This window comes from Mauremys reevesii, linkage group 8, assembly GCF_016161935.1.
Source record: "Mauremys reevesii isolate NIE-2019 linkage group 8, ASM1616193v1, whole genome shotgun sequence".
Classification (NCBI taxonomy): Eukaryota; Metazoa; Chordata; order Testudines; family Geoemydidae; genus Mauremys; species Mauremys reevesii.
The window spans coordinates 36,274,448-36,296,264 of NC_052630.1; the positions used below are offsets into that span (position 1 = coordinate 36,274,448).

At 55.2% G+C, this 21,817-nt stretch overlaps 3 protein-coding genes across 10 annotated transcripts in view; 2 read left to right on the forward strand and 1 right to left on the reverse strand.

Moving 5' to 3' along the window:
• The first annotated feature begins 2,354 nt into the window (after window positions 1-2,354).
• Window positions 2,355-5,022, forward strand: LOC120370250 (SLC35A4 upstream open reading frame protein). The gene is made up of 3 exons (XM_039484643.1): window positions 2,355-2,470; window positions 4,148-4,246; window positions 4,575-5,022. Exons 1-3 carry the CDS (start codon window positions 2,456-2,458, stop codon window positions 4,770-4,772), a joined length of 312 nt encoding a protein of 103 aa, XP_039340577.1. The 5' UTR covers window positions 2,355-2,455; the 3' UTR covers window positions 4,773-5,022.
• Window positions 5,023-5,385: 363 nt separating this feature from the next.
• SLC35A4 (solute carrier family 35 member A4) lies at window positions 5,386-8,977 on the forward strand. Its single transcript, XM_039484642.1, has one exon. It carries the CDS (start codon window positions 5,410-5,412, stop codon window positions 6,385-6,387), a length of 978 nt encoding a protein of 325 aa, XP_039340576.1. The 5' UTR covers window positions 5,386-5,409; the 3' UTR covers window positions 6,388-8,977.
• A 1,693-nt stretch (window positions 8,978-10,670) lies between these two features.
• The window catches only part of LOC120370248, a 36,456-nt gene continuing 25,309 nt past the window's right edge, over window positions 10,671-21,817 (reverse strand). For 5 of the 8 annotated variants that reach the window (XM_039484637.1, XM_039484638.1, XM_039484633.1 and 2 more), the window contains 9 exons: window positions 21,609-21,722; window positions 20,928-21,058; window positions 18,404-18,621; window positions 16,656-16,739; window positions 16,011-16,131; window positions 15,506-15,696; window positions 13,134-13,283; window positions 11,866-12,033; window positions 10,671-10,860 (listed from right to left, as the gene is read on the reverse strand). In XM_039484637.1, coding sequence (XP_039340571.1) covers window positions 10,678-10,860; window positions 11,866-12,033; window positions 13,134-13,283; window positions 15,506-15,696; window positions 16,011-16,131; window positions 16,656-16,739; window positions 18,404-18,621; window positions 20,928-21,058; window positions 21,609-21,722 — 1,360 coding nt within the window. In that variant the 3' untranslated portion in view covers window positions 10,671-10,677. The remainder of the gene's footprint in view (window positions 10,861-11,865; window positions 12,034-13,133; window positions 13,284-15,505; window positions 15,697-16,010; window positions 16,132-16,655; window positions 16,740-18,403; window positions 18,622-20,927; window positions 21,059-21,608; window positions 21,723-21,817) is intronic. The other 3 variants (XM_039484635.1, XM_039484639.1, XM_039484640.1) reach the window with 3 other exon arrangements.

Sequence of the window (21,817 nt, forward strand, 5' to 3'; positions counted from 1 at the left end):
CAAGGGTAAATGAGGTTGCCTTGTCCTTATAAAGTTGAGGGTCTCAATGTGGTTCTCAAACATTTTATGAATTTGGCTTCCCAGAAGGAAACAGCATTATCCCCATTTTACAGCTGGGCAAACTGAGGTTGAGAGGCACAGAACAAGGTCACACAGTCAGTCAGAAGCAAACTGTTAACAGAACCCAAAACTATTGACCCTCAGTATCCTGCTTTGGATTACACTGCCTTCCTAATGCTATCTGAAGGTGCTGGAAACCTTTAGGATGGGATTATCAAAGGCATATTGCAGTGAGAGGTGCATTAAAATGGCCCCAGATTAGAATCTAATCATATAATCTAATCATAGACTATCAGGGTTGGAAGGGACCTCAGGAGGTCATCTAGTCCAACCCCCCTGCTCAAAGCAGGACCAATCCCCAAACAGTTTTTTACCCCAGTTCCCTAAATGGCCCCCTCAAGGATTGAACTCACAACCCTGGGTTTAGCGGGCCAAAAATGCAATGTGTAAATGAATATAAAGGAAGAGGTTTGCTGTATTAGATTGGATACCCACTGAATTAACTGGTCAGTGTTAGTAAGCACTTAGAAGAGCTGCCCAGGGGATATCTGTGAGCATGCTGGTAGCCATAGGCACATGGGATCGCTATGTCCACTCTGCAGCTGTCAGTGTGCCTATGGTTTATCATTGCATACTGGGCAGGTGAACAATCTGGTATCTGTATGCATGGTGAGCCCAATATACACGTGCAGTATTTCTGGGAATGTGTGATATCATTTGTACATGGCCTATGTGTGCGTGCCCAGTGGCTGTGTATTTGAAGTATTCACCTTATAGACTAACAAATTTATTTGGGCATAAGCTTTCGTGGTCTAAAACCCACTTCATCAGATGCATGGAGTGGAAATACAATAGGAAGATATATATAGCAGTACATGAAAAGATGGGAGTTGCCTTACCAAGGGGGGGGGGGTTCGAGACAATTAAATTAAAGTGGGCTATTATCAACAGGATGAAATATCACTTTTGTAGTGGTAATCAGGGTGGCTCATTTCAAACAGTTAACAAGAAGGTGTGAATAACAGTAGGGGCAAATTAACATGGGGAAAATAGTATTTTTAGTTCTTGAATGACCCATCCACTACAAGAAGGTATGTTTTGTGTGCACATGGTTGTGCGTGTGCAAGTAGGGCACATTCCATGTGCAGGTGGGCAGGCCGCAGGCGCCAGCGAGGCGCAGGCGGGGGCTCGGGGGGGCTCTGCTGAGCTTGAGCTGCATGCACCTGCGCGGTGCAGGGAGCCCCGGAGCACGTCGGTCCCGTCTCCCGGCGCCCCGGTTGGAGCTCCCGAGCGGCGCAGCGGGGGCGGTCCTCGCTGGTCGGGCGGCGTGTGACCTGCCAGGCATGGCGCGAGCGGACGCGCCCCGGGAGAGAGGGAAGAGGACCCCGGGACCAGGAAGGGGCAGGCAGCGCCTCGCGCTGGGGGGGCAGCCTACTTTCTAGAGCCGCCCCTGCAGGTGGGTATCCAAGTGCATGTGAATAAGGAAAGGGGGCATGTAGGGCATGTGAACACGCGTTACCTATGTGTAGAACCCTGTGGGTTTTTTTGCAAATATGAAATTAGAAATAAAACAAAACATAATGTATTAAATGACAAACCCACCCATAACGGCAGTGCCTGCGTGCTCTTCACCACACACCGGACCCCTTCCCCCCCCCCCGCCCCCTGGCGGCTCTAGCCATTTCGCAGCCCCAAGCACGGCGGCATGCCGTGGGAGGCGCTCTGCCAGTCGCCGGTCCCGCTGCTCTGGTGGACTTCCTGGGAGGTCCACCGGAGCCGCGGGACCAGTGGACCCTCCGCAGGCACGTCTGCGGGAGGTCCACCGGAGCCGCCTGCCGCCCTCGCGGCGCCAGCAGAGCGCCCCCCGCGGCATGCAGCCCCAAGCGTGCGCTTGGCGTGCTGGGGCCTGGAGCCGCCCCTGGACACGTAGGTAAAACAGACTAACACGGACTCGCCCCGTCCCCAAAGAAATGAGCGATAGTATTAGGCGGGCAGGACTCCGCCCACGGGCCGGGAGGGGACAGGCATGGAGCGGAATGATGCTGGCAGCAGGTGACGTGGCAAATGCGGGTCGGTGACGGATGCGAGAGACGTGCCGGCCGGAACCTCCCCACGCAGCCTCTGGTGCCCACGCGCCACCCGTCACGCGGCGGTTGGGGGGCGTGGTAGCGGCTCTGGTCCATGGTTTCCGGCTGTGACCGGAATTGTTTCCGCCCTGTTTAAAGATGGCGACTGCTTTGCCTTCGTTCTTTTCCCTTGAGCTGGCAGCGTCACGTGACGCTTCGTGCCCAATACGCCTTTCCCGGCTGTCAATATGCGTGCTTGGGGTATATAGCGCCCGGGCTGGGGCTGCTGTGTGGAGTGCGCATGCGCGAACGGAGGCCCGGGCCTGAAGATGGCGGACGATAAGGTGAGAGGGGCGCTGGGCTGTGTCGTGCCTGGTGCCCGCCTCACAGCCCGGCCCGGCGGCCGCCGCCCCTCGAGCCAGACAGGAGGTGGTGGTGCTGGTCCCGGCAGCTGGGGGTCGGTGGGAGCCGAGGGCTCGCTGCTGTGACCCAGGCCGGGCCCCGCCGCCTGCCCGGCCCCAGCCCGCGTGGGGGGAACGGGTCTCGCTGCGCCCCTGGCAGGCGCGTCCCCAGCCGCCCTTCCCCCGCTGGGCCCGAGTTCTCGGGGGCGGAGAAAGCTGCCGGTGCCATAAAGCCTCCGGCTTGGAGAGCCCCGAGCCGCCGCGTCCCCTGCCCCCGGCTCCGTGTTCGGCCTGGGCTGCTGAGCGTGCTCGGTGGCCGGGCTCAGCTGCCCCGGTGGCCGTAACAGCGAGGGCAGTGCTCGGTAACTACGTAACTGTGCCCTCCCCCCCGCGATTACCTGAGCCTGCTGCGACTTATAAATGGGCTAACTCCACTGTTGGGCCAGATACTCCCTAGCTTTCCGCTACTGCCTCGGGGCGGGGTTAACCGGCCTCCCTCCAGCTCTCCTAACCACGGGGCCCTTTCTGGCGTTGCATTTTGTAATGCGCTTTCCGCAGAGTGACACGATCTGGTTTTACGGGTGGCCTGACCTGTAGCGCATGCACCTTATGAAGGTATTCTGTAGGTGACACAGATCAAGCCCTACCATCTTTTCTCGAAATTGCACTGCTGGAGGCTTGAAATTGAACATTTTTGTAGAATTCATTAGGCATATGATTGTAGAATGTCTGAAATTGAAAATAATGGGCTTTTGACATTGGTTAAGCCCCTTCAGAATTGAAATGACTGAACTAAACTTCAATAACCATGGGATATATTTAGGCAGTCTTAATTCCCTTCTGTACAGGCCTGAGAAGCCTTAGCTTCCTACCTCTAGTTTAAAAGATAGATCTACTTAAAATGTGACTTTGTCAACATTAGTATAGTCTGTTACACTAGTCTAGTCCAGGGATCGGCAACCTTTGGCTCACGGCTTGCTACGGTAAGCCCCCAGGCGGGCTGGTTTGTTTACCTGCCGCGTCCACAGGTTTGGCTGATTGTGGATCCCACTGGCTGTGGTTCTCCGCTCCAGGCCAATGGGGGCTGCGGGAAGGATGTGCTGGCAGCTGCTTCCCACTGTCCCCGTTGTCCTGGAGCGGCAAACTGTGGCCAGTGGGAGCCATGATCGGCCAAACCTGTGGACACGGCAGGTAAACAAACCGGCCTGGCGAGCCGCGTGCTAAAGGTTGCCGATTCCTGGTCTACTCACTTCTTGCTCCCTCTGTAGCATGGCCTAAACCAGTGGGTCTCAAACTTTTTTACTGGTGACCCCTTTCACACAGCAAACCTCTGAGTGCGACGACCCCCCCCCCCCCCAATAAATTAAACACACTTAAATATATTTAACACCATTATAAATGCTGGAGGAAAAGGGGGGTTTGGGGTGGAGGTTGATAGCTCGTGACCCCCCATGTAATAACCTCATGAGCCCTTGAGGGGTCCCAACCCTCAGTTTGAGAACCTCTGGCCTAAACGCTGTGCCAAAATAGTAGTTCCCTGAACAAAAGGAATTTGACTCCTTGTCATGCAGTTACTGAATTACATGTTTGCAAGCAGTTGACTCTGTTTTAATTGTGTAGGACTCGCGGTCAAAGCTGAAGGATCTTGCTTTTTTGAAGTCTCAGTTGGAAAACTTACAGCAGCGAGTGGAAGACGAGGTGCTGGCTGGAGCGGGCCAGGTAAAGCTGAAGTTCTTTAACACTTTAGCCCTAGATTCATCTCCCAAGAAGTTGTGCTGTTCTGTGATCTTCCAGTAGAATGAATGTATCCTGTTCCACTCAGAGTGCACACTAGTATCTCCAAGGAGTGCTCAGTTTCACTTGCTTACCTTGGCAAAATACTGAGGTTATATTTATTTCTTCTGTGTGATAACCTTACGCAAGCCTGGCAACAGCAGTCTAGGGAAATCAGTGGAAGAAGATGATGTGTTCCAACTAAGTTTTATGCATCAGGGTACATTTTTGTCCAAGAGACTATTTCATCCCCTTCTCTCCTTTTTCTCTGCAGGATGGTTCTTTGCTGGCATCTCCATTTCTCAAAGGGTTTCTGGCAGGTTACATTGTAGCCAAACTCCGATCTTCTGCAGTACTAGGATTTGTGTTTGGGACCTGCACTGGAATATATGCAGCTCAGGCCTATGCAGTTCCCAATGTTGAAAAGACAATCCGAGACTATATCAGCTCGCTGAGGAAAGGACCAGACTAGAGGAGAATCCTTTGGACAACAGTGCACTCCAGAAACAGCTCTTCTCATCTTTGACATGATCTTAAGGGGCTCCCGGGACTGTAGCTACATGTGTCATTCTGGCCCATTGTAAAACATGTGTAATACCAGATCAGTGTGAAACATCAGCAGGTCTGATTACAAAATATTATTAATCAGAATACCCTGAAGGTATCAACTGCTGCTTTCAGCTGTCCAGTGCTTGCGAGCTTCAAAATCTGAATGTTGACAACTGCCTTTCTCACTGTAATTTCTTACCTTGCATTTCCAGTCTACTGGGGGGAAGGGCAGCTGTCAGATCATCTCATGTGCTATTATTACACCCCTTCACGTATCGATTACCTTGCCCAGGAAATGTGCTTTGTCTGATTTCTAGGGAGAGCTCCATTTCTTTCCCTGATGAAGAGCAAACATGTTCCTCTCCTTGCATTGAGCACATAATGAATAGTTCAGTGTCTTCCTAATTAGACTGTCTTTAAATATATGGCATTTGTTGTCTCTCTCCAAGGAGGTGACTTGATTTTTAGAAACATATCTACATCCTGGAATGATCTTGCCTCTACTGAGGCTCTGACTGTGAAAGAACCAGGTGCTACCCTTTGCTGGAATCCACTGCCTCATGGGAATAATTATTGCGAATGGTAGTGCTGCTGGCTCACTGCTCAGCTCTCCCACCAGGGGGCTCAAGAGAGTGCTGTGGGCACTGATGCTAGTCATATCCGTTGCTATCTATGGCTCTCATGCTCCCCTTCTGACTCTGTGTAAAGTGGATGGAAAGATTCCATTCAGCGCCTCATCTGTTGTGGTTCTTATTGAACTGACCAAGCTGGTGCTCTCCTTCATTTCCCTGCTGATCTGGGACCGGAGGCAGCTGGGAGTCACCCTATCATGGTGTCATGCTGCCCCCTTTGCCCTATCTGCGCTGCTCTATGCTGCCAACAATAACCTGGTGGTTCACATGCAGCTGTTCATGGATCCTAGCACCTACCAGGTCCTGAGTAACCTGAAGATTGGCAGTACTGCTCTCCTGTACAGCATGTTCCTGCACCAAAGACTCTCTCTGCACAAGTGGCTGGCCCTCTTCCTGCTAACAGCTGCTGGGGTGAGCTACACCTATGGAGGCCTCCAGGACCTGCAGCACTCCTCCAGCTCCTCTGAGATGCAGCTGCATGTCACCCTGATTGGCTTGCTGCTCATCTCCGTGTACTGCCTGATATCAGGCCTGTCTGCTGTCTATACTGAAGTCATCCTGAAAACCCAAGATCTGCCACTTACCCTCCAGAACCTGTTTCTTTACTTCTTTGGAGTCCTGCTGAACTTGATTGTCCATCTGTTGAGCAGCAATGGGGCTGGATTCCTGGACGGCTTCTCTTTCTGGGTGGTAGTAATCGTGGTCAGCCAGGCCCTGAATGGCTTGATAATGTCTGTGGTCATGAAGCACAGCAGTAACATCACCAGACTCTTTGTTATCTCCTGCTCCATGCTTGTTAATGCCCTTCTATCCATACTGCTCTTCAGCCTGCAGCTCACTGCCTTTTTCTTCCTCGCTGTCCTGCTGATCGGCTTGGCTGTTCACTTGTATTATGGAGTCAAATAGACTCCACCTTGCAGCTCTGTTGGAGACATCTGGTTTTGAGGCTATAGCTGGCATGTTCTGGGCTATTATGTGGGGGTAGTAACTGCTTGGTTTTTTGTCTCATTTTTATGTAACAAATGCATTTAATCTGGCCTGGCTGCCCTCTTAGAAGGCAGATTCCCTTCAGAACCCGTCACCTGAGGTCAGGGACAAGCATGTGTGAGGCAGCAGGACTGCAGCTGAAAGCTACTGGCTATCACAAGCAGACCTTGCCTGTAGCTAGCATGTGCACTGTAAGGAATTGCACTATTGTGCAGCACGAAGAAGCGGCAGGGGATACATTCGTTGCATGGGCTCTGTATTCCGCATACAGAGACTTTGGCCCATAAGGTGCTGACTCAGCAGCCCCTATTGGTGTCTGTAGGATCAGGCCCAATGTATCCCTTTTGGGGGAAGGGTCAGAGGGCTTCCTGGAGAAGACTAAGCCAGTGACAATAACAGCAGTTTAATGGCATCCTCTGTGACCATCCCCCATTTTCACTTGAGCGCCCGTCCTCAGGCCCTTTCTGGGAGGGCTCCGAGGGACTCTCGTTACAGCTGAGCTGCACCATTTCCAGCTCCATTCAGGGACCACTTCTGTGATGTGAGCTGCTTTCTTCTCTCTCTGGAGGCACCAGGTACAGCCACAACGCTATGAGCACTGATCCAGCTGTTACAGATTCAAAGTGCCTTTTGGAAGGGGGATAGTCCTGGTTTTGTGCACATCCGGTACAGTGAGCTGCACGCTGACTCCAAGGCAGAGCCTTGTTCTCATGCAGCGCGTGACGCATGTATTTCGCAGACCCCTTCCTACCTGCTGCTCTCATCTCTGTAACAAAGCACCAAAGAGCTGTCGACTCTTCTGTCAGAGGAAATGATACGTGTAACCATCTCCCTGGAAAGTTCCAGCGACATGACCAGCTGCTGTTCAGCTGGGGGTCTGTGTGTGCATGGTTATCACTCTCACTCCTTGTGCACACACACAGGTACATGTGTGTCTCAAAATCTGGCTCTTCACCTGTAGTAGACTCCTGGGCCTAGATCCTCAAAGGCACCTAACTCCCATTGATTCCAGTGGGAGCTAGGTGCCTAAATACCTTTGCAGAGCTTAGCCCTGGTCACTGAGGCCCTAGCTAGAGCCCAGCAGGTGAATCTGTCGCTAGCATGTACCCAATGCCCACAGTTAACTCCTGCTTCCCCTCTTTCAACTTTGGATTGAAGCAGAGATCTGTATCCTCAGCATGAAAGCAGCTACTGTTGAGTGTTATCTGAGCTGTCAGCTGTGATGCGCTGCAGGAGTTGGGGTGGTGGCTTGAAGGCTAGAGGAGTTCCCTGTTGATTGGGAAAGAGGAAAAGGAAACTTCCGAAATAAATGGTCGGAATCATTTAAGATGCCCAGAATTGAAGACAGGGATGATTGCAGTGCTGGGGCAGGGGCTGGTTTGGCAGCCCTGCAAACTGACTTCTCTGTCTAGCCACAGAACAGTTGCAGGCCTGGCAGTCCCAGCTTCCCCCCCGCACGTGCCAGTGGCCCACCTTGAGGGACTCCATCTCTGTTCAGTCTCCATGGTCCAGTCTGTTTTTGGCATCAGCTCAGGCAGGCAGCCCAGCTGCCAGTTGTCAGCCTGGTGGTGGAGACCTGCCCCCTTGAAAATTGTCCTTGCTAAGCCCTGGGTTTTTCTATAAATGACTAAACCCTTTACAGGTGACTGACGGGGTGGGAGGAAGGCAGCTCCCTGCTTTGTGCCAGCCAGTGCAGGAGCCTGAGCAATCAGCTTCGCAGGGGAGAGTTTTTTGCTCTGCCATTCCCGGTACCAAACCTCAGCAGGGGTCTGCATGTAGTGGGCAAGGGGTTCAGCTGTCTCCAGAGTAGCGTGTCTGACCAGGGGCTAATGTTTCCTCCCTAGCCTAGAAATGCAATAAAAGTGTACTCTGAGTGGCAGGGCTGGAGCTTTGGGCTGACCCATGTGGTCTTGCACTGCTTTCCCCCTATACCTTTCCGCTGACCATGCTTTCCTCTCCAATGCACCTGCCCTTCAACATGCAGAAGCCACCACATGCACCTGCTGCCTCCCAGTACAGGGGTCTGACTACATTCCACACCCCTGCCAGCTCCAACTCGGTCTGCCCTGGAGTGTTGTGCTTCCCAGCATGCTGTTGGGCAGATCCTGTGCTGGGCAGCCCAAACTCCCTATCTCAGGGAAGCTGTGCCTCATCTCATGAATTGAATTGTCCATTTCCCACTGTGCCAGTCCCAGGCTTGCAGTGCCAGGCTGGGGCAGGGCAGGGGGCAGCCATTCCTCCTACAGGCCTCTGCTTGCCACTTGACATGGAGTCCTCATGGGAGCAGTGCAGCTGCATGGGGCTGTTGCCCTGCTTGTCAGCTGATGCTTGCAGCAGTGCGTGTTTCTGAGAGCATAGTGACTGTTTAGCCTGTATAAATTATGGGTTTGTATCTGGATTTGTACCAACTTAGGTTTGACAAAGTTCAATTTCTGTCACCCCCAGTGCGCCAAACAGCAACGCCCACCCTGGCGCTGGCTGTAGTATTAAAACCTGCACTTTCCCAGCCCTTGTGACTGTCTCATTCCTATCCTCTTGCTGGCAGGGAGACTGGTTGGACCAAACAGGCCCAATGCCCAGCCCCTAGTCTGACCTCATTTTAATGTGAGTGTCTCTCTGGACTGGAGTGAAGGGTCTTTCCTCAGTGGAGCGCAGCATCCTATTGGAACCTTTGAATACACTGTTTATTGAGAATCTCATTGGTTTATTTCTGCTGGCAGCAGCCTGAGGGAATGAGAAACCTGCCCTGGGTTCCTGGTCCAGTTGTCTCATGCAGTTCATTTCCCACAGTATTTCAGCAGTGCTTGCCAGTCCCATGGGAGCACAATTCCCCACACCGCTGACAGCCCCAGCCCCCTGGAAAGAGGCACTTGGGGCTTTGTTCAGCCTTTCTGCAGGGGGTGCAGAGAGAACCCTTGCTCTGGACAGCTGGGGGATTCATTTACACTGCAGTTAAACGCTGTAGTGTGGCTGGGACCTGACTGGGGCAGAGCTCTGGGGTGGCCGAGGCTTTAACCCACTTAGCTGCTGTCTACACGGCAGCCTTTCCCCAGGCTGTAACAGGGGCTTCTGCCTGGGGCTCGGCTGTGGTGGGTGCTCAGGCTAGGCCTGTTCCAGTGGAGTGGGTGCATCTTTTGCAGCATCTTCAATGAACAGGATAGATGGCTGCTCTCAGGGCCTAGGCCAGGCAGGCTGCACATGCGTCAGGATCAGCGAGGGTAATGGGGCTAGTTCTCACACGGGGTGGGGTGGGGTGGGGTTGAGGCTCTGTTAGAGCGTGGTGGTCTAAATGGTCTACTTTGGGAGCCTTCAGCTAGTCCCTTAACTCCTGATTGGGACACTTCCTGGAGTGGCTGGGTATGTGGCAGTGCTGGGGCCCCTGCTCTGATGAAAGACTGGGGGAGCTGGGGGCTTAACAGCCCTGCATGTCAGCCCCTCCCTCAGATGCCTAATGCCAGGACCCATGGGGGCATATTGGCCTCATCCTCTGACCCCTGCTGCAGGGAGACATTCCTCAGGTCTGGAGGAACAGGCCTGTGGCTGGACTCTGAGCACTGCACTGTGTGCGTTAACAGCTCCTGACAGCCCTTGGGCTGGAGCCAGGGCCAGGTTCCTTGCTGACTTGGGCAGCTGCTTCCACTGCTGTGAGTGATTTCTGGGCATGTGAAGCTGGACCTCAGTGGTATCATCCCTAGCAGTTGAGAGCAGCTGCCAAGTTCTGCACTGGGCTCCAAGCCCCTGTTACGCTTTGTCCCATTGCTGTGGAAAGGAGCTGGGACCAGGGTCACAGCGCACTTCCACTGAGAGCCTAGAAGCTGATGGGAGTTGTAGCTTTATAAACCTTCTGCTCTCTCCCAACCCTGTTGGAGGGGGAGGGGGGGAAGGTGCTGTATTGAGCTAGCCATGTGCTCACACATTGCCTGCTCAGTCCCCCATAACCTCCCAGGGCCAGTCTGCCATTGCACACAGACAACTCCCCAATTCAGCAGATGCAGGTAAAGAGCTCCCCAGCTGCTCAGAGACCTGCTAAAACACCAGAACACCTGCCTGGTGCTGTAAGAAAGGCTGGCCCAGGGGTTACTCAAACTGCACCTCTTCCCTGGAATGATTGGCAGGCATTGCCCCCTCTTCACCCCCCCCACCCAAATCTCCAGTGTTTGCTCCCCCAGGGGTGGGGGCAGAGTGCTCTGGCATGGCACAGCTCACTGCTCAGGAGTGCGGGTCTGTCTGCGTGGCGCAATCAGTGCAGCCCAGCTGGCTGTGTGCCCGGAGCTGCTGGTTCTGCGCAGACAGGGAGATGGCGTCCTGGAGGGCCTCCTGCAACAGCTTCCGGTACCGTCGATCCAGTGCATCAGTCTGCTCCTCTGAGAGACCCCGATAGGCCCGAAACACCTGCAGAGACCAGTGAGTCCTTTTACCATGCAGTGCCGCAGCCCTGCCTCTTAACCAGAAACCAGTAAAGGTCAACAAGTGAGCTGTGCCAGGCTAGAGCCATGGCTTATGGGGGGCTGGGGGCAGGATCTGGGGTTGCAAACCTCTTCCTGTTCCAATTCGGAGTAGCATTCAGTAGCCCAGCTTGGCCAGTGAGTCACAGTGGCTCAGCCAGGGCAGGGGCCTAACCCAACTGGGCAGGGCAGAGTGTTTCACCTGCTCTTCAGGGCAGGCTCAGTGACTGTGGGAGGCTTTGCCTGTGTCCTTCCCTCTCGCTTTTGTGCTGTAGGGAGCAGCACCACGATGGGGAAGATGCGGCCTTTCTTCAGAAGAGCAAGTGTCACAGGAAGCACCCCCTGATCCCCTGCATGGAGCACTGCCAGCCGCCTTATCCTGCTCTGGCACTGCAGCTTCTCTCTTCCTGCCCATCTCGCTCTCACAGAACTGTAGGCTGTGGAATTTATTAGCAATGACAGCTCCTCAGTGCACAAACACCGGCTCCTGAGCCTCCTGTGAGGAAGGCCCACAGGCACCTAGCTAGCTTATCAGCTTCCTCGGGGGGCTGCAAGAGGGTGTCAAGGTACATCCCAGGGCCAGGCGAGATCGCCCTGCAGAGAGGGAACGCAGTGCTGTGGGGGAAAGGGAGCAGCCAGCAGCCTGATGTCCATTGCTCCCATCACTCTGACTCAACCCTGACCATGAAGGGCTACTCAGCAGAGCTCCATCGCCCCTCAGCCCTTGGTGTGCTCTGCTGAGCCTGCCAACAAAGGGGCAGCTGGTGCCAACTGATTCTGTGATGGGAATGTCTGTCCACTGCGAAACAGGTCAACCAACTCATTGTCCATGGAGCCTCAAACAGCCAGTGGGGGGACTGGCTTCCACTGGGCTGTCCTGGGCCATGCTTTGATCCCTCCCCAACCCCCTTATTACCGGACACATGGAGAACGGCAGCTTATCCCCGGTCACCTGTAGCACATGTTGTTTCTGAGCCTCCGCTTCCCATCTGTGCTGCTGGTACAGTGCCTCCAGGTCCTTCTCTGCCTCAGCCCATTCCCTCCGCAGAGCTTCCAGCTGCAGGGCCAGCACTGCCTTCTCCTTGGGCCAGCACCAGGCATCCCGCGGGGCAGGAGGGAGCTGGGAGTGAGAGCTTTCAGGCAGGCTGTGAGGAGTCACCTTTGTCCCAGCAGAGGGCATGGGGGCCCTGACCAAACCATCAGGCTCAGTCAGAGCTGGCTTTGCTAGCTGGGCTCACACGGAGAGCTAAGAAGGGGCTGTCCTGCTGCCTGGCCGTCCATCTCAGCATGCATAGCACCTGTGCACTGGACCTCTCCTCACAGAGCAGCCACGGGGAAGGCTCCTTCCCTGACATGCTTTTGCTCTGGTATCTTCCTGAGTCCGGTTCTGAGTCAGGAATGGAGGGCACCGCTGCCATCCAATATGAATTGGACCTGAAGGAGCGGGACGGGGAGGGTCTGGGCAGCTGTAAACCAGCTCAGTGGCTCACCTGGACTAGCACAGCCTTTCAGCTGCCTGTTGGGACAGGATGGGATGGTTCAAACTTCAAGGGCAGTTCCCCCCCACCCCCAATTTCATCCTTCCCGGAAGCATTGCAAGGTCCCCTTTGCCCCGTCTGCCCTTCCCAGTGACTCATCCCATCTGCGTGTTACCCCCTATGCCTAAAGCCCCCATTTGCTCCCAGTGCCATAGGCCCAGCTGTCCCCCAGGTGCCTTCTTCCTGCCTCAGGGGCAAGGAGCCTGCAGGTTTTGTCTTGCAGTTTCCTTGTCTCAGAGCTGGCAGGAGGTTGCCCCCAAAGATGCCGCTACAGCTGAGGGCATGAGCGAGGGCCAGGACCATCCCTGGGGTCGCTGCCACCACAGCCTCTCGGATAGGGCTTGATGTGCAGTGGGAGAACTGGGGCAGCATTACCCTACCCTAGGGATCCCTGTCCTCTGCTGCCCCACCTTTCTGTGGTGACCAGCCCCCGGCGGGCAGAGCCTCCCTGTGCCTGCAGCCTTGGAGTGTGGCTTCTGATGTCACTGCAAAGTGCCCATTTTCCTCACTCTGCTTCGGCCCTGCATCCTGGCCTTGGCTGGCTGCAGCTCTGTGCCTTGCCATGGACACCTGCCCCCAGCGTGCCATCTGGGACCATCGCTCTTGGGCCCCCTTATTGCCTCATCACCCTGTGTTCTGCTCTCAGCCCTCGGTCCCAGGTTAGGGTCCATTCCTCACTCACCTCCTGGTTCCCTGCTAGCTCCTCCTCCAGCTTCAGCAGTTCCTGCTGGATGAGCTGCTGGTGCTGCTCTCGCAGACGCTGCCTCCTGGCCTTGGCCACTGCAAACTGCAGCTCCAGAGTTGGGTGCTGCTGAGAGGCCCAGCTCCCCACCTGGCAGAGAGCAGACATGAGAAGGCACCCAGGAAGTGACACTCCTACGCAGGCCATTCCCAACCGCAGAGCTGGGGTGCAGAGAGGGAGCCAGGTGGGCAGCCTGGAGTCTCTCTGCGTTGGCATTTGCATGCTTGGGAGCACGGGAGGGTTGCACCAAGTGTTGTGCCAGAAGGACCCTGTCCTAACACCAGGGAGAGACAAAGCAGGGAAGAAAGAGGAGCGGGGACGAGCCTGCGTATCCTCCCCAATGAAACGCCGTGGGGGTTTCCTGAATGGGTGACAGAGTGGGGACGGGGTGGGTGCAGGGTGTCTGAGGGAGGGCAGAGGGCTGCAGTATAGGGTACGGAGCCGCTATGGTCCTCTTCACCTCCTGCACATGTGCAGCATGGGGCGGACCATGCATAGCACAGGGCAGACATGATGTTTGTGGGATGGATGCAGCACAGGCAGGACATTCTGAGCCCTTTATACCTCTCCAAGGCACAGCCCCCAGGAGCTTGCACCGTCACCAGCCTGGGCTGAGGCAGGAAGCTCAGCTGGGCTCAAGGCTGAGGAACAAGTTGTGACTCACCAGCTTTCACCCCCAACCCCATTCCCTCCTTGACTTCCTCTGTTCTCCAGTCATGGAGCAGAGATTTCCCAAGGCTTCTCCACCCCGCTCCAGCTCTCAGCCTCCCTGTGGGGAGCCATGCTGCCTTGGGGCTCCCCCAACACAATAATGTGCCATCTGTGGCGGAGAGCTCAGCTCCCTGCCTGCCTGAAATGGTGAACTCATTGCCTGTAGAGGAGCTGCAGCCCAGTTGCTCTCAGCAGGAGGTGCTGTAGGGACCAGGATAACTAGTGGGGGAAAAGGCTCTCAGCGTTACTGCAATCCCTGCCTCTCCCAGCAGGAGGTGTAAGAGCACTGGCTCTGCATGTAGCTTCTCCTAGCTGGAGTGGCTGTGGGACACATGGAGAGTGGGGCCCAGCTGGGAGATTACAGTGTCCCAGCCCAGTATGGTAGTGCTGGCTGGGCAAGAGATGCAGTGCACTGAGAGCCCTCGTGGCAGCAGAGGCTGGACTATGTGAAATGTAGTGAGAGTAGCTCTCTTGGAAAGGTCAATCCAAGCAGAACAGCAGGGGGGTCGGTTCCTTTCCAAGTCAGATAGAGAACAGTCCACAGTTCTGTGCCCAGCTGGGGCTCCCGGCAGTCTGGCTGAGGGCTGAGCAGGGAGCCAGGATGGCTATGCCTGCAGCCTGGACAGGCTCCAGCTCAGAACTACACAGTATTGGGGCTTTTGAATGATGCGGGAATCCTTCTGTTGGGGCCTGATCTTGCTTGGGTGATTAAACGCCACCTCCCCGAAATCTCCAGACATTTCCTTTGGCTATGTTGGTCCTTTTCGCTTTGCAGGGTCTGAGTCTCCTCTCATATAGAATGGGGTAAGTCAAAAGTAACACCATAGAAATCAGCAGTCTAACACTGGGGTAAGTGAGAGGAAAATTGAACCCCTTGTGTCTAAATTGTTGTGTAGTATTGCTGTGTGCAGATAGACATCTGTCACATTCCACCCCAGAGGTGGCTGCATTGCAGCAATGGTATATGTATTGTTTGTGAAGCACTTTGCGTTCCTGCTGGATGAAATCCAGTCTATAACAGAGGATAATAGTGGGGCTGATATCAGTCGGGAAGAAGAATAGCTTCAGATAAACCATTTCTCCACAAACACTTGTGGGCTGTGAAGAGACAACGGCAGGATGGGAAAAGGCATTGGAGCCAGAAGATCTAAAGGACTGTGGCATGTTTGAAAAGCCTTCCCCCGCTCTCTCTCAAGAAAGGGGATGGCTGTAGGGGAGCTGTTTAGGGGGCCAGACTGACACCCAGGACCCACACAGGAGTTCAGCTTGCCCAGTGATCATTGGGATGGGAGGGCTTTTGGTGAGAGACGTGTGCAGGCTACCTGTCATTTTTAAATCCTTTTTCTCTAACAACTTTGTTCCTGCTGTTAAAATCAGTAATGTTTGGTTTTAAGCAGGCTGTCTGATTCCCATGTGCCCCTGGCCACAGCCTCCTGGAGGGAAGAACTGCAGGTGCCTGAACCCAGTTGGACCTGCAGGGTAAGCACAGTTGTTACACAGGCTGCTGTAGCCCAGGGCCTACCCTGAGAGTAGGAGAATTGCAGGATCCCACCCAGGAGAGGGGAAGGCCCAAGAGAGGGCTGTGCTTGGATCGCACTCACCGTGCCGGTCACACTAGCAGTGCCGGTTGGTTCCTGTGTTCTGCTGGCTCCACTTTGCAAAGGCTTCTCCCCTGTCACTGCTCCCATGCTCGGGGGGATTCGGCCAAACCACCCGAGGCTACTTGTGGCAGCTTCGCCTCCTTTGTCGTTACAGAGGGGAACAAACCCTGCAGGAAAAGAGGGAGGGAGATCTGCAGGGGAGGAGATGCTGGGGAAAAAGAAGCAGAACCCCCAACACAGCCACACAAGCCCCTTTCCCAGCCTGCCTTCCTCCCCTAAGGAGGCCCAGACCCAGAAGTTTCTCCACTGTGGGTCCCCTTAACAGCAAGCTGGACTTCATCCAGTCTCACCGGTGCCCTCTCAGCTGGTGTGGGGTGAGGCTGACCTCAAGGAGGGGCCATTCTCTGGGTATTTAACAAGTTATCTGAGCCCTCAGATCATGTTAGCAGTCAATGCACCCCCAGGTTAGGCAAGAACAGATCCAGCCCTGAAATTGCTCCCACACCTGGGACGTCTCCATCTGGCTTGGGGTTGCCTCTGTCCAGGAACTCTTGGCTTCTCAGCATTTCTGTCAGCACCTGGTTTGTAAGCTGATCGTCCCTGCCTGGCCACAATGGAATTCGACCCTGTAGTGTGGGACACATCAGACAGGGCCCTGTTAAAGCTAAATGGGGCCAGGATCCACTGTAACACTGGGGACCTCTGACAGAGCATTCCCCCTCACTTGCAGCCCCTTCCACACAGACTCTGCTTCCCAGCCCCCATCCTCAGTCCCCCGCAGCGATGAAGCACAGCCATCTCAAGCTCAGCCCAGCCAGCAGCTGGCCAGCTGTGCAGGGCCCCAGCTGCCCAACCTCTGACTCAGTGCTGAGTGTGGGCTTCCCCTGACTGTGTGGCCCAGATTCTGAAGATGGTGCATAAAGTGCTGGGATGAGACCCAGAGCTGGCCCAGCAGGGAGCTGCACTGTTACTGTACAAGCTAGCTCTCTGCTTGGCTTGGGGATGGATTCTGACTTTATCTGTATCACTTATGCCTGCTCCTATGACTCTGCTGCTAGCGGGAGGGGATGTTCCTTGCCATGTGTCACGTCCCTGTGCCACTGCTCTGCACCTGGAGGGCAGTGATCAGCAGCTGGAATCTCAGATTCACCTTGGCTTCAGGATGACAGCTCCCACTTCCTTCAAATGCTTCCGACGTCTCTTTCTTTTTTTCCCAGCTCTGGTTTTTCAGCACCTGGAAAACAGGCCCGGGAGACCTAACTGTGCTGTGTGTCACCACCACAAAGACCATGCTGTCCATGTGGGGGGCAGCAAGCCAAGTCCTAGGTAAGGCCACCATCCACAGGGCCTCCGGCATCTGCTGACTGCACAGCCCCGGAGCATTGGAGATCCTAACCTCTTCCAGGCGACAAACTCTCTCCAGTCTCTGGCTAACTCCTTCTGCCCTGAGGAGAAGCAAGGGACACCTGCGGACGCTTACACTCAGGTTTACAAGACAAGAGCTTTATTTCTGTTCAGACTTAGGCCCAGAGTGTTACAGCCACAGAACCCATGCCAACCTATCTGCATCCAGCACTGTGCATGCATACAGCCATGTGGCACACACACATAGCTAGGCATACACTGTGCTACCGGCAGAATGGTGCATCTACCTACGCTGCGTCCACCCCTAGAACCTAGTAACCTAGACAGCCCAGAGTCCCATGCCCCTGGCCTGGCACATGGCTGTCTTCCCAGAAGGTAGATCAGAACATTATGATGTTGCTGTCTGGATGGGTGATGTTCCTCCATCCCAGAATGCATTGCGTGCTGGTGCCCCTGCTGAAGCACTGTGGAACAGCTGCCCAGATTTTCCCTGAATGCACTGGTACAAGCTGGGGCAGTAGCTGAGGATCATAGAATCGTAGAACTGGAAGGGACCTCGAGAGGTCGTCTCGTCCAGTCCCCTGCACACATGGCAGGTCTAAGGATTATCTAGACCACCCCGACAGGTGTTTAACCTGCTCTTTAAAACCTCCAATGATGGAGATTCCGCAACCTCCCTAGGCAATTTATTCCAGTGCTTAACCACCCTGACAGTTAGGATGTTTTTCCTAATATCCAACCTAAACCTCCCTTGCTTCTTTATTTTAAGACCATTGCTTCTTGCCCTATCCTCAGAAGTTAAGGAGAATAGTTGTTCTCCCTCCTTGTAACAACCTTTTATGTACTGGAAAACTCTTATCATGTCCCCTCTTAGTTTTCTCTTTTCCAGACTGAACAAACCCAATTTTTTCACTCTTCCCACATAGGCCACGTTTTCCGGACCGTTAATAATTTTTGTTGCTGTCCTCTGGACTTTCCCCAATTTGTCCACATCTTTCCTGAAATGTGGTGCCCAGAACTGGACACAATACTCCAGTTGGGGCCTAATCAGCGCGGAGTAGAGCAGAAGAATTACTTCTCCTGTCTTGCTTACATCACTCCTTCTAATACATCCCAGAATGATGTTCACTTTTTTTGCAACAGCGTTACACTGTTGACTCATATTTAGCTTGTGACCCTTAGATCCCTTTCCACAGTACTCCTTCCTAGGCAGTCATTTCTCATTTTGTGTGTGCAGCTGATTGTTCCTTTCTAAGTGGAGTACTTTGCATTTGTCCTTATTGAATTTCATCCTATTTACTTCAGACCATTTCTCCAGTTTGTCCAGATCATTTTGAAGTTTAATCCCATCCTCCAAAGCACTTGCAACCCCTCCCAGCTTGGTATAGTCCACAAACTTTATAAGTGTACTCTCAGTGCCATTATGTAAATCACTGGTTGTGTTGTGATGAATGGCGCACAGCTCTGGGCTAGCCAGCTCGGGCACGAGTGTCCCAGCTGTGTACAGATGTGCAGTGCATCTGCTTCTCCCACCTGCAGGTCCCTCAGCACTCTTCTCAGCTGGCTGATCACACTCTCCTGCACTGTATGGCTGCTGCTGGAGAGGAGCTGGGCCCTCAGCTCTCGGATCTCTGCCCTCTGCCTCCAAGCTGCTTTGGCAGGATCCCAGTGGGTTGGTGAGACCTTCTTGGCCCGTCCCCTCACCTGCTCAGCCAGTGAGAGGGCTGACAGGATCTCTTCTCCAGAGGCATCTACAAGACCAGAGCATTCAGCCATGAGGGCTGCTGGAGCCGGAGTCAATGTCATACACTTAGAGACTACAGGGAGCAGAGGCCAGGGAGACAGGAAAGAGTGCAGTGGGAGGATGGGGCGGAGGGGAATTTGCTGGAATAATCAGTCCAGTTAGCCATGCCTGAGAGCTGAATTACAGTAACAATCCCTGCAGACCAACATGAAGTCACTCTGCCCAGGCTGGCCATGCAGGGACTGGAGGCAACAGGAGGTGTGAGCTCTGGCGAGTCTTTCAGACACTGGCTCCCAGCTAACAAGCTGGCACCATGCTCTGAGCAGCAGGGAACCTTCCTGCCCTCCCAGTGGGAATGTCAGACCATGGCCAACTTCTGGGGAAAAGATCAGAGAGATCACAGGCCAAGGACTGGGGAATCTATCTGGGATCACCAAGAAATGGGGCCCAGGGACCAACATGGGACGGGACTCTCAGATGTTGGGATCTGTGGTTGCTGCATGTGAATGCAAAAGTTCCCCTCACTCAGGACCCGGCATGATAACACGTCAGGTGCACCCAGGACGGCAGGGATGAGCTGCCGTGGCACAGACAGGTGCCCGGTGAGCAGATCGATGGGAAGCCCTGAAACAAACTCTCTGCCTTTACTTTGCAGAGCGTCTTTCACCCTCGCTGCCTGGATGGCCTCTGCAGCTACTCCGTTACAGTGAAAGGGGGACAGCCACTGGGGGGGCAGTGTTTCTGTCCTGCCAAGGGCTGAGATGAGCTCAGAGCTGCAGGGAGTCTGCTGCAGAGGAGAAGGCTCTCGCACCCACAGGGGTGGGGCTGCCTGATGGGGCCCTCAAAACCAGAGCTAGATGAGTGCAGGAAGGGCAGTGCAGAGACACAGGGAGGCCTGTGGAGGGAGGGAGAAAGGAAGTAACCCAGGCAAACCCCTGGGCATCTTTCAGTGCATGGCAGAGTCAGATGAACACATTGGCCTTTGGAGCTGCTGGCACTAATCCCCTCCATTCAGAGCAGCCCTAGGGCCAGGGATTAGCCCCACCCCACTCAGTGCAGCACTAGGCGGTGGCCCCTTCTGTCCAGAGCAGCGCAAGGGGATGGGGAGCGTTAATCCCATGCCCTTCTCTCCTTTCCTGACTGGCCTCTATCTGTAGGATCACAGAATAGGCCAGCATGGCTCCTTCTGGCTCCACCCAGAGCCAGGTGCTCGCTGTAAATATGCTGTCTCTGGACTGGGCTGTACCCCCAGCTGCAGGCATGACCTGGCTGTGTCCTCGGGGAGTCTGGCCGGCAGATGGGGCGATTCTGCTAACTGAATGTGGTTGTTCCAGGGTCTGCCCAGCAGGGGGCAGACTCAGCATTGGTGCATGGACCCCAGACACCAATCCCTGCCCTGGGGTGGAGTCAGGGCCAGCTCTAGGCACCAGCAAACCAAGCACGTGCTTGGGGCGGCACATTTTCAAGGGTCGCATTCTGGCCATCTTTTTTTTTTTTGCTTCCAGCGGCAAAAGCCTAGAGCCGGCCCTGGCAGCAGCAGCGCGTCGTGCGCGGGGGGTGGCCTAGGGCTGCTGCGGTTCGCGCAGCGGGGGAGCAGTGCCGCACCTTGTGTCTGGGCCGGGCAGGCTCCTAGCGGGGGACATTTGGGCTGGGGGCTGCCCCATGGGGCACATAGAGCTGCCTGCAGGTGCCACAGGGCAGCCACCCCCCAGCGCCGCAGCCGGGGCTGGGCGAAGTGGCCCGAGCCGCCCAGGGACTGTGGCAGGGCGGCCAGAAGCAGCAGCAGCAGCGGGGCCATAAAGGGCGGGGCGCTGCCATGTGGGGCCTCTGTCCCACTCTCCAGGGCTCCGCTCCCTCTGGGGCTACCCTGCCCCGGCTCCTCAGCCCCCTGCCGGGGCGGTCCCCCAGCTCTGCCCTTCTGGGTCCCAGCTGGTCCTGGAGGCCGGAGCCCTGGCTGGAGGGACCCTGGGCTGAGGCATGGCCCGGGAGCCCTGCTGCTTACCCCGACCCGGCCAGCACTGGACTGGCTGAAGGCAAGGGGGGAGCGGGTGGAGTCAACACTGGTGGGGGGGGGGAGCCCACCACTGGGATGGAAGGGGGTGTGGGGGGGGAAAGAGAGAGCCCAGGGCTGGGGCGGCAGAGGGTGGGGGGGGGGGAAGAGAGAGTCAAGGGCTGGGGCGGCAGGGAGTTGGGGGGGGTGAGAGCCCAGGGCTGGGATGGGGGGCAGCCAAAAAATTTTTTGTTTGGGGTGGCAAAAAACCTAGAGCCGGCCCTGGGTGGAGTAGGTATGATGGGCAGAAGTGGGGCAAGTACCTGGCAGGGTCAAACACAGCAGCAGGAACGTGAGGTTGTTTCCTTCTATCACCCGCTTGAGAATCCAAGGGAGGAATCCTGCATCGTCCAGGAGCTCACCAGGAGCCAGAGCTTGGAGCAGGGGTGAGAGACTGCAGAGAGACAGGACACTGGGTGTGAGAGCCCCACAGGTAGGAGGGCACAGAGACAACAGCACACCATTATTATTATTATTATTATTAATTAAGGTGGGAATCAAAGTATAAGGCCAAGGGCCCAGCACATGGCCCAACCCCACCCAGCCAGGGCGCCTGTCTCCAGTGCTAGGTGCTGCTGAGGAAAGGTGGGTGAAACTCTTGGCTGTTTGGGCACCATGGTCCCATAGGGGAATCCCTTCGTGCCCCAGCTAGTGACCAGGCAGGCTCTGTACAGCACATGGCACAGTGAGGTCCTGATCCTGGCCAGGGCTTTTGAGTGCTATGGCCATGCACATAAATAAAAGTGAAGCAGGGGGACTGCAAGCCCTGGCTGCCATTGCTGCTGCTGATCATATACCAACCTGAGCCTATTTTCAAACATATGGAACTATAGGTCTCATTATCCTGCAGCAGTGAGTTCCGCAGGACCCCATTGACTATGGACAAGCCATGGGCTGGTGCCCTGGAGAAGCAGCTTGGAGCTGCATGTCCCCCCTGTACGTACGGCTCCACACAGGGCCCGGCCCCTCGGGGGAACTCCAAAATCCTGACAGCCGAGCGTTGGCGCCTGCACCCCTCCAGCTCCTGCTCCACGGTGAGGGTGAACAGGCTGGCGCACCTGGGGAAGGCAGGAGGGTGAGGGCATGCATGGGGGGCAACTGCTCACCTTCCCAGGAACCAGGGAGCAATGGGCCATGACAAGCGGAACGGCCC

Bases quoted from the DNA above. Each gene is read 5' to 3' on its own strand.
- SLC35A4 (XM_039484642.1), top strand. From the start codon at position 5,410: ATGGGAATAATTATTGCGAATGGTAGTGCTGCTGGCTCACTGCTCAGC.
- LOC120370250 (XM_039484643.1), top strand. The intron at 4,247-4,574 runs GTAAAGCTGAAG...TTTTCTCTGCAG, and splicing joins TGCTGGCTGGAGCGGGCCAG to GATGGTTCTTTGCTGGCATC.